Source organism: Triticum dicoccoides, chromosome 3B (assembly GCF_002162155.2).
Source record: "Triticum dicoccoides isolate Atlit2015 ecotype Zavitan chromosome 3B, WEW_v2.0, whole genome shotgun sequence".
Classification (NCBI taxonomy): domain Eukaryota; kingdom Viridiplantae; phylum Streptophyta; class Magnoliopsida; order Poales; family Poaceae; genus Triticum; species Triticum dicoccoides.
In genome coordinates this window covers 32,495,713-32,506,660 of record NC_041385.1, presented here as the reverse complement: position 1 = coordinate 32,506,660, position 10,948 = coordinate 32,495,713, and the positions used below count along the sequence as shown (strand labels likewise).

At 47.9% G+C, this 10,948-nt stretch overlaps 1 protein-coding gene and 1 pseudogene across 1 annotated transcript; both read left to right on the top strand.

Moving 5' to 3' along the window:
* The first annotated feature begins 450 nt into the window (after window positions 1–450).
* On the top strand, window positions 451–2,723 carry LOC119280638 (E3 ubiquitin-protein ligase SINA-like 7). Its single transcript, XM_037561431.1, has 3 exons — window positions 451–674; window positions 1,076–1,305; window positions 1,562–2,723. Exons 2-3 carry the CDS (start codon window positions 1,171–1,173, stop codon window positions 2,447–2,449), a joined length of 1,023 nt encoding a protein of 340 aa, XP_037417328.1. The 5' UTR covers window positions 451–674; window positions 1,076–1,170; the 3' UTR covers window positions 2,450–2,723.
* A 3,060-nt stretch (window positions 2,724–5,783) lies between these two features.
* Window positions 5,784–10,948, top strand: part of LOC119280637 — a 7,068-nt pseudogene continuing 1,903 nt past the window's right edge.

Here is a 10,948-nt window from a genome sequence, read left to right as displayed (position 1 = left end):
GTTCTAGTGGTCTGTTGGTATAGTAGCAATCGAACTTTGTTTACCTTTCCTCATAGAAGAATTTATGATTGCCCTTTTCCCCTCTCGCCACTCCTTCCCAATGTCCATCCTCCAGCCGCTGCTCCTCCCCAATCCATATCCTCTGTCGTTCAACGCGCTCTCACACCGTCATCGGAAGTGTGTTCTGGCTGAGGTTGTTAGCTTGAAAAGATGAAAGGTTGCATTGAATTTTTTTTTGTATATACTTCTAATTTAATACAACTACCATCTTTTTTTTCTGTTCCGTTGCAACGTGCTAACATTACATATGTATAAAAGAAAAGTTGAATTCATCAAAGTCACTCAAATACCGGGCCCATATCAAGCCCAGCCCAGCCCATTATTCTGCGCCGAGCTTGACCACTGGTGAAACAGCCTCCTTCCTCCCAAACCCTCGCTTCTCAGAGAAAGAGGGGGAAAAGAAAACCTTGCCGCCGTCGCCGGCGCTCTCGCTCCCTCCTCCGCTCCGTTTCTCCCGCTCCCACCGGCCGGCATCGGATCGACGAGCGAGCTGTCTCTCCGAGAGCTCAGCGGCAAGGGAGCAGCGACCTCGTCGTCGACGGCGACCTCGAGGCCGGCCACGGCGTCTAGGTCTTGCAGCGGATAGACCCCGAGGGCACCAGTTACTAGTTCAGGTACGGCCGCACTGCATCCCTCCCGATTCGGAACTTTCCTCCGTCGTAGGAGTCGCATTGCTAATGCCAATGCCCAATTTCGAGCCGGAATAAAGACCTTCTTTTTACTGCTCCTCTGTCAGACTACTCTCATACGCATCCTTAGTTCATCAATGCTCTTATTATTATCCCACTAATCTGGCAAATCAGCTCACTATTTACTGTCCCGAAACAAGAGATGTCCGGAAACAACTCGATTAATTAGCCTGTAGTGTGTAATTTGTGCTTGTGCTGTTGCTTTTCCTTTGCTATCTTGGCCCCAAACAATTACAGTTTCCTTTCTAGCTTATTATGCCTACCACACCAGTGTCACTTCCAAATCCATGACCTTTGTCAGTATGTCTTGTGGTCTTGTGGAACAGGCCGGAGAAAGTAGCGGTGGTCTTGGTTTCTGCCTGTACTGCCAGCAGCAAACAGCAAGCAATTTTAGTTCTGGTACCCTTGAGTTTTGTTGGCGATGGACGGCAGCAACTCCAACAACAGAAGTGGCGAAGCTCCGAGAGAGGGAGACCGCTGGATGGATGTCAGAATATTGAAGGAGACCCTTGACTGCACAGTCTGCTTTGAGCACTTTAGCACTGAGATTTATCAGGTAAATGCACTATGTATATGTACATATTGACATGTTTTGAACATAAGCTTTTTTTTTCATTTCTTATAAAGATCAAGATAAGAGAAGAGCTTTGACGAATTATCATTGTACGTAACATTATAGTTATGGTAGTTGAAATGATGGAATGTGTAGCACTAACCTGTTTTCTTGTCGTGTAGTATATTCTGTTTCCCCCTTCTTATTTATGTTAGAACTTATTCTCATGGGGACCCAATTAATCATTTCGTTTCCACAGTGTTCTGTTGGGCATTTCATATGCTCATCTTGCCGCGACAAGATACTGGACAAGAAGTGCCCCACATGCTCTATCAAAACTTCCTTCAACCGCTGCTTTGGGATGGAACATGTTGTCCAGTCAGTCGCATTTCCTTGCTCCAATGCTAAGTATGGATGCAGAGAGGGTCACGCATACTATCAGAAAGAAAGGCATGAGCAGGTATGCACGTATGCCCCATGCTTCTGCCCAGCGTCCGACTGCAGCTTCACTGGGCAGACACCCGAGCTCCTGGACCATCTGACCATCTATCACATGTCTCCATGTACAGACCTCCCATATCATGGGACGGTGTCTCTCCGCTTAGAACCGGGCATACATGTTCTGGCACCCCGCAACAAGAGCAACAACCATTTTTTCATTTTCAACATGGAGCCAGAGCGTCTTGGATATGCTATCTCAGTCGTCTGCGTCCAACCTAAAGCTACGGAACCCAAGTTCGCATGTAGTATGAGTTATGACTGCTCTGGGACAGGTTATTGTGGAAGTGCAAGTTGCCAAATAAAAAGCTCTACACTCTCTGATGGGCTACCGACGGACTACGACTTAATTCCACCCAAGAGAAAGATTTCTGGTGATCGGAAATTTATCATGCTGAGAATCACCATTCATCAAGCTTCAAGTGTCAGCAAATCCCGTGTTAAAGGAAAGGGCCTGACTTCCACTCCATTGACCCTGTTTGCCCGTCGTTCTGATGATGATGGCGATATAGTCTGCAGATCCTGTATTGAAGGAAAGGGGCCAACTTCCTCTCAAAAGCTACTGTTTCCTGATTATTCTTCTGATGACGATGAGGATGTGCCCTCAAGATTCGAGCGTGCACTCCAACGGGTGTCCCTGCTTGATTAATGGGCCGATTGATGATGTACCTTCAAGGTCCGATCGTGCTCGTGTATGCTAGAGGTTTAGCGTTGGTGTGTGGACACCGTTAATATGCCTGGGTGGGTTTCACCATTCTGGTTCCAGGATATATGTATGTCGGGAACCTGTATGACCCAAGTATCGGAGCTGTTTTGACCTTCCTTATGTGTTTTGTTGTGCGGAACACGTGTCGTGGCATGTGAGGCTGTAATTGATGTACTAGAAAAATATTATGCTATGTCAGTACATTTGTATCGATGAACCACTAACTTGCAGTTATCCTGTTTTATAATCTTGCGCGATAACAGGGATGCCCTCTCTTTCAGTTTCTTTGTGCATTCATGAGTTCCCAATGTTGCATATATCGGCAATACTGAAGAAATGAATTGTCTAACTGAATCATAAGAATATTTTTATTTACTTGTGTGCACAAAGACCAAGCTAGACATAGTGGTAATACTGCCTGCTACTCCCTCTGTTCCCAAATATAAGTCTTTTTAGAGATTTCAACAAGGGACTACATCCGAAGCAAAACGAGTGAATCTACACTCTAAAATATGTCTATATACGTCCGTATGTTGTAGTCCATTTGAAACCTCTAAAAAGACTTATATTTAGGAACGGAGGAGTACTATATGATGGCAAAATTGCAACAGGTTACCATGTCTGCACTTTTAAGAAGTTGGTCATTACATATGTTACGGTTTGAAGTTTGAAACAACTGAAACATGTCCACATAATCCTATAGGGACAGCTAGGCATAGATTAAATTTACTGTATTTCCAAATGTTGTTTATTATTGGATGCCATGCCATACTTTTCGTTGGTGTTTTAGGATTAAGATCTTAAATTTTTTTAACCCGTTTAAATAAGTTTATAGAGGATAGTAATCAGATTGTGAGGTTCTGCTGAAAGTCACAAGCGTTTCAAGTTTGTATGCTGTGGCAATGCTGAAATTTAAAAAGCTCAAATACAGCCTGATTGGGAATTTTGAAACTAATTGTGTTCGCTGAAATTGCAAAAAAGAGATGTGAAATTACGCAATTGTTTTTACCCAAAATCAAGACGGCTAAAGAGAGATGGGAGAGTTGCTGGAATGTGTCCCATGGGTTGACTTAGAAAATGGTAAAAACAAAAAAAGGCTCGCGCGTCACCTTGTTAAGGAGTCACCATTCTCAGGACCTCTATCGAAGCCTTATTAAGGAGTCACTAGTGCTATTTGAAACATGCTGACTGCAGATTTTTTGATTTTTTTTGCAAAAACGATGGCTATGTTTAAACAGTGCTCTAAATGTGGCGCCCTTTTGTAATTAAGTTGAGCAAACTTGTGTTTATCAAAAAAAAGTTGATCAAACTTGTTATCAAGTTGTCTTTATTAAATATCTGGCATCTTTTCTGTTGGTGGATAAAGATCTTAAACCAGTAATCCACTGAATGGTGCAATCGCTTCAAACGTATTCTTCTGTGGGGACCTTATAAAGTTATCATCCAATAGATACACATCAATCTTTCCCAGACGGTTCCTCTCCAAATCCTAGGACAGACGATCTCTTGGCACATAGCGCTACCATGTCTCCTCCACCGATAGGTCGCCACCCCCTTCTCTTTCGTTGGCTAAGCCAATGCGGAGATGGGGGAGGCCTCAATCCACCGAATGGAGCTATAGATTTACCCGATTTGAGACTTCTATATATGTTTTGTTTGTCGCTACGGCCCCTTCAGCCGAGTTCGCGCAGCGCTCAATAAAGTCTTCTCAGGTTGGGCATTGTTGGTGGCGGCGGCAACACATGTCTGCAAATAAGGTTTCCCCGAGTCTCCCATCTCATGTGTCGTCTGATACGATAGCGCCCCTTTCCATTTTGGACTTCCAGTTTCGTCTCTTTCATGCCGGTGTAGCCTCTCTGTGACGGTGGAGGCTTGTGAGAGATAATGGAGATTTGACTCTTAGATATGAGGCTCTTCTAAGGATGACGGTTTCTCCTCCAAGGTATTGGTTTGGTAGGACAGTTGCTTTGATAACTTTCCATCCACGTTCAATGGTGACAGGCTGGGTCCGGGCGAGGGGATAAAGGCGGTCGACCCCATGGACTTGGACGTAACTTTTTCTTTTTATAGGGGGTGTCTGTAGTACTGGTTTAATTTATTAATTTACTAATTATATCTCAAATTGTACTTGATTTGGAATATAGAGACTAATCATGTGTCTCTGAAATTTTGATTTAGAGAGAGAAACCGTCATGGATGGAGAAAGAGAGAGAGTGTCCCAGGCCCATAAATACATCCCATTATAAGGCTCCTACCCGTCTCGCCTGTCGCTGGCTCGCTGCCAGACCCTTGCCGCCGACGCCGACGCCGCCGTCGCCGTCGCCGTCGCCAACTCTTTCGCAACTCCATCGCTTAGGTCGACACGCTCGGGCGGCTGCGTCCAGGTTTCTTGCGAGGCCTAGCCTCCGGCCGCGGCTCGCTTCCACCACGGCAGCAGCAGGTAACCTGCCTCCTGCCCCCCACCCTCCCTCTTCTTTCCTCCCTCAGATCCACTCCCACCCTCCCTCTTCCATCTTCCCTCCCTCTGCCGATCCCTGTTTGTATGGAAAACGTGATGATTATATTGTGAGATTGTATTGTGTAAAGGAGTTTGCATGGAAAGTGTTTGTGAAAATGCTTGTATGGATCTTTGTATTGGATGAATACTTGCTGTAGATTGGATGTTGTGATGAGAATATAATGCTTGCGGCAGATTGGACAGTGCCCAGTGCAGCTTGATAGGTGGTTCTCACAAATGCTTGTAGGGGGGCAAATGTTTACAGATTGTAGTTCGAATTAGTACATATGAGAAAATCTTTTTGTTTAAGCATGTTATCTGTGCTATGCTCCTACGGATTGGATGGTGTTGTGTGCATGTTCAAGTTTACAAATTGTAGTTTTGAATATTTTTTCAGATGAGCAAATGTTTTGGACTAGTCACCTAGTTTCAGATTATTAGTCACAAATTGTGAATATGCAGTACTAGTACCTAGTTACAGCTTTGTTATAGATAATCGCGTGTACCTAGTTATAGAGGCTAAACTTAACTAACAATTAGAGTGCTCAGATATTAAGAATGCCCATATGTGTGAAATTCCAGTCCTCAACCTGTTTGTTGATTAGCCTGTTTGCAAATGTTTAATTGCTTTGTTGGTTTTCTATCGGAATATCTTGTGGAACATGAGCATAGAGCAGTGAGGTTGTGTTGATCAATAGGTCTGGATCTCGGTTGCGGTTCGTGATACTACCAGTGCACACCAAGGAAGATACTGCGGGCGCCTTGGAATTTTGTTGGGCGATGGATGATAGTAGCTCCAGCAAGAGAAAACCTGAAGCGCAGTGAGAGGGCGAGAGCAGTGCCAAGAGGCTCAATGTCACCGTGGGGCTGGAGTCGCTTGACTGCCCCATCTGCTCCGAGCCCCTCAGGCCTCCGATATTCCAGGTAAATGCACTATGTGTTGGCTTGTCTTTCAACGCGAGCTTTTATTTCATTTGCGACAAAGCTCAAGATAAAATTAGAGCTTTTATGGAAGCTATCTTTCTTTGGACGTAGTGCTACTTGGCAAGGACTTGTTTCTTGTGAACGTGGCATAATGGCTTAACTCAAACAGTGAACTACAAATTACTTACCTATCATGTTGTTTTATGTTTCTCGAAATTAAAATATATTTATGTTACAAGTTATCCTCACGGGATCCAATCAATCCTTTCTATTCCACAATGCTCCGTGGGACATTTCATATGCAAGGATTGCTGCGCGGAACGGTTGAACAACAAGTGCCACTTATGCTCTGTAGAAACTTCATTCGAGCGCTGCTTTGGGATGGAACATGTCGTCCAGTCGGTCAAAGTAGGTTGCTCCAATGACAAGTATGGATGTGTGGAGAAGGTTGTTGGATAATGAGCAACTGTCTTTCCTGAGGGCCAAAGGCCATTACATATACATGTGTGTCAAAGTGCAGAAAACCCCTTATACAACGGGGATATACCGAAAAGGGACTATACACATCTAACACGCCCCTCAAACTCATGGTGGATCAACAACACTGAGTTTGGAGAGGAAAAAGGTATGCTGCGCATGAGTCTGTTCCTTCGTGAAGAAGTCAGCCAACTTGTAACTCAGACGACACATAGTGAAGAGTGAGAGTCTGATCCTGCACAGCAGCACGTACAAAATGGGCATCCGCACCTATGTGCTTGGTGAGCTCATGCTTCACCGGGTCACGCGCAATACTGATAGCACCAGTACTGTCTGACAGTAAGGGAGTCGAGGTAGTAGCCGTCACACCAAAATCCTCAAGTAACCATCGCAACCAGATCACCTCAGCCGTCAACATAGCCATGGCTCGTAACTCAGCCTCTGTACTCGAGCGAGAAACTGCAGTCTGTTTCTTGGTCTTCCAGGCAATCAGAGAGCCACCAAGAAAGACACAGTAAGCAGACAGCGAGCGTCGATCAGAGGGATCACTAGCCCAGGTAGCATCAGAGTAAGCCTGGAGCTCAAGAGAACTGGAGCGAGGAAAGAAAAGGCGCTGAGAGATCGTGCCACGAAGATATCGTAGAACACAGAGGAGGTGACTATAGTGGACAAAGGTGGGGGCTGAAACAAACTGACTCAGGATGTGAACTGGATAGGAGATGTCAGGACGCGTAACAGCAAGATAGACAAGGCTACCGACGAGGTGACGATAGCGAGTGGGATTAGGAAGAGGGTCACCATCAGAGGCACGAAACTGAACGTTGAGCTCCATAGGAGTCACAACAGTGCGGTCATCACTGAGAGCAGCTCGAGCAAGAGGATCTTGAATGTATTTCTCTTGAGAGATGTAGAAGCCATCAGACGTGGAGGAGATCTCAATCCCAAGAAAATAGCAAAGAGGACCAAGATCAGTCATAAGGAACTGCTCGTGAAGGCGGGCCTTAACAAAGGCAATGTAGTCAGAGTCGTCACCTGTGATGATCATGTCATCAACATAAAGAAGGAGAAGAGTCTGACCACGAGGGGACGTGTGAACAAACAACGCGGGATCATGATCACTGGGCAAGAAACCAGCTGCAGTCACCACAGAGGCGAAGCGCTCAAACCAAGCACGAGGGGCTTGTTTAAGACCATAGAGGGAGCGGCGAAGCCGACAGACCATGCCGTCAGGAGCATAGTACCCCGGCGGGGGCTGCATGTAAACCTCCTCACGCAGCTCGCCAATGGGAAAGGCGTTCTGGACATCAAGTTGAGAGATAGACCACTGACGAACAGAAGCCACGACAAGAAGAGTGCGAACAGTGGTCATGTGAGCAACAGGAGCGAATGTCTCGTCATAGTCGCGTCCCTGCTCCTGCTGAAAACCACGGGCCACAAGACGAGCTTTGTAGCGCTCAAGAGAACCATCGGAGCGGGTCTTAATCTTGTAGACCCACTTGCAGGTGATGGGACGAACACCAGAAGGGAGGGAAACCAGATCCCATGTGCCAGAGCGCTCAAGAGCAGCAAGCTCTTCGGCCATCGCAAGCTGCCATTCAGGCTGAGTCATGGCAGTCCGATAGGAGGTAGGCTCAGCAAGAACAGAGAGACCATACCGATCAGGAGAGTAGCGATCAGGCGGAGGTCGAGGCTGGGCACGAAGGTTGTGAACCGGGGTAGGCGTGAACAGAGGCTCACCAGAGGTGGAAGGCGCGTCAGACATGTCAGGAGAAGCATCCTCAGTACGAGGGCGGCGAGTATAGTGGAGAGGAAACGGTGATAGAGGACGACAGACTGGAGAGGATGGGGGAGAGGTGGAGGAGGAGGATGGAGAAGACGGGGTTGGTGGTGAAGAAGAAGGCAGGAGAGGTGCCGGAGGAAGAGGTGACACATGAGGCACATAGCAGGGTGTATCAGGAAGGAGAAGGAAAGAAAGGTCGTCCACAGAGAAGCTCGAGGAAGAAGAACGTGGGTAGTAAGAGCGAGACTCATCAAAAGTCACATCACGCGAGATGCGCAAGCGACAACCCACTGGATCCCAACACCGATAGCCCATGTGCTCATCACTGTAGCCAAGGAAAACACACTCGACCGACTGAGCAGTCAGTTTGGTGCGTTCGCGGGGGGCAAGAAGAACATAGCAGACGCATCCAAACATACGAAGAGCTGAGTAGTCAGGAGAGCGACCGGTGAGACACTCCATAGGAATGCCACCCTGCAGAGCAGTCGATGGCTGAATGTTGACGAGATAGGTGGATGCGAAAACAGCCTCAGCCCAAAAATGGGGTGGAAGGGAAGCAGCAATCATCAGCGCACGAGTCGTCTCAAGCAAATGACGATGCTTTCGCTCGGCAACACCATTCTGAGCATGAGCATCCGGACAGGAGAACTGGGCAAGAGTACCCTGTTCCGCGAGAAAACCACGCAACAGCTGAGAGATATACTCTCCAGCGGAGTCAGCACGAAAAGTACGAATGGGCGTGGCAAACTGGGTGTGAACCATGGCAGCAAAACGTTTGTATATAGGGAGAACCTCGCTATGAGATTTTATAAAGTAGAGCCAAGTGTAGCGAGAGAAATCATCAATAAACAAAACATAGTAGCGATGACCACCTTTCGAATCAAAGGGAGCAGGACCCCAGACATCAGAATGAACTAAGTCAAAAGGACGCTGAGATACAGACTCACTAGTAGGATAAGGTAACTGAGTCTGTTTGCCAAGTCTGCAACCATTACAATGTAAGGAGACATCTCTAGATACAGACCCTAAGAGGCCCTGACGAACTAAGGAAGACAAGCGAGAGCCACAGATGTGACCAAGGCGATGATGCCACTGCTGGAAGGACGCAGACGAAGAGGCGGCAAGAGCATGAGAGCTGGCATTAGTGGTGGCAGCGGAAGGAACACAAAGCCAGTCAACCTCCCAAAGGCCCTCTTACTCACGGCGCCGGGGCCAGCACCAACCAAAACCTTGGTGCGACGATCCTGAATGGAGCAAGAGTCGGTATCAAGAATTACACGACAACCAGAATCAGTAAGTTGGGCAGCGGAAAAAAGATTCATGGTAAGGCGAGGAACATGTGAAACACTCGGAACAGAAAAAGATGGAGTGGAAAGAATACCACGACTAGCAACGGGAAGAGATGTGCCATCGGTAGTAAGAACATTGACAGGCGAATCAAGAGGTCGGAGAGAAGACAACACGGAAGAATCAGAAGACATATGAAAAGAGGCTCCAGAATCTAAAACCCACGAAGATGTACCTGACTGTGTAGATGCATGTGATGGTGAGGAGGCGGATGCGGTCACAGCAGCAGCAGAGCCAGTCGATGAGGAGCCTGAGGAAGCAAGGAGACGCTTGAGGCGAACAATGTCCTGGTCAGTGAGTAACGGAGTCGAGGAAGACACAGGAGGACCGCTGGAGGAGGAGCGCCTCTGGTCTCGCTTCTTTTGGCGACAATCAGACTCTGGGTGACCTTGCCGGGAGCAGTAACCACAGACGGTGTCACGGTGCGACGTGCCCTTCTCAGCATAAGAAGGACGGCTCACCCCCCTGGAGGAGTAGGCAGGAGCGGCGGAGCAGTGAGGCGAGCAGACGACACAGGAGCCCGGGCAGCCAATACTGACGGAACCAGAAGCAACCCAGCAGAGCGAAGGCGTGTCTCCTCAGCACGGAGCTCGGCAAGCACCTCCGAGATAGGGACACGACCACGAGCAAGCAAGTGAGCACGCCTGGGCTCAAACTCAGAGCGGAGACGAGATAAGAACTCGTGAACCCGCTGAAACTCCAAATCGGACCGTGTAGTCTGACAGCAACGGCAAGTTCCACAAACGACTGTCTGAAGAGAGTCGAGCTGACGCCAGATGGCAGAGCACTGGGAATAGAACTCATCAACAGAGGAATCACCTTGCTGAAGAGCATGCTCCTGACGCACCACAGAGAGGTATAAAGCATCGCCAGAGGGCTGATAGCGCTGACAAAGATAGGACCACATCGCTGCAACAGTGCCAAGGGCCATGAACTCCGAAGCAAACTGAGGGAGGACACTGGCAGTGAGAACCGCAGCAGCTCGAGCATCATCATTGCACCATTGAGTGTAAGCAGACAGATCATCCCGGTAGATTGAAAGGGTATCAGAATAAGCGGATACCTGCTGATCATAGGCATCAACTGCAGCATCATCAAGGGCCTTGGCTGCATCCCGATCATCCTGAGAAGCATCCGGAGCAAGTACCGGTGGTACCGGTGGAACAGGAGCCACCGAAGCAACAGGGCAGGACGGACAGGGTACCTCGCCAGAGAGAACACCCCACAGGAGGAGCCCGCGCATATGGATACGCATGAATCCCACAAACTCAGCATAATTTGTGCCATCGAAGATTACCGAGCACCGAGGAACAGCCACATAGCCAGACGAAGACATGCTGATTCTCTCTCTTCTTTCTTCTTTTTTTTTTGGAACTCAGGAGGCCCGAACGGAATCTGGACGGGGGAGGCCCGAACC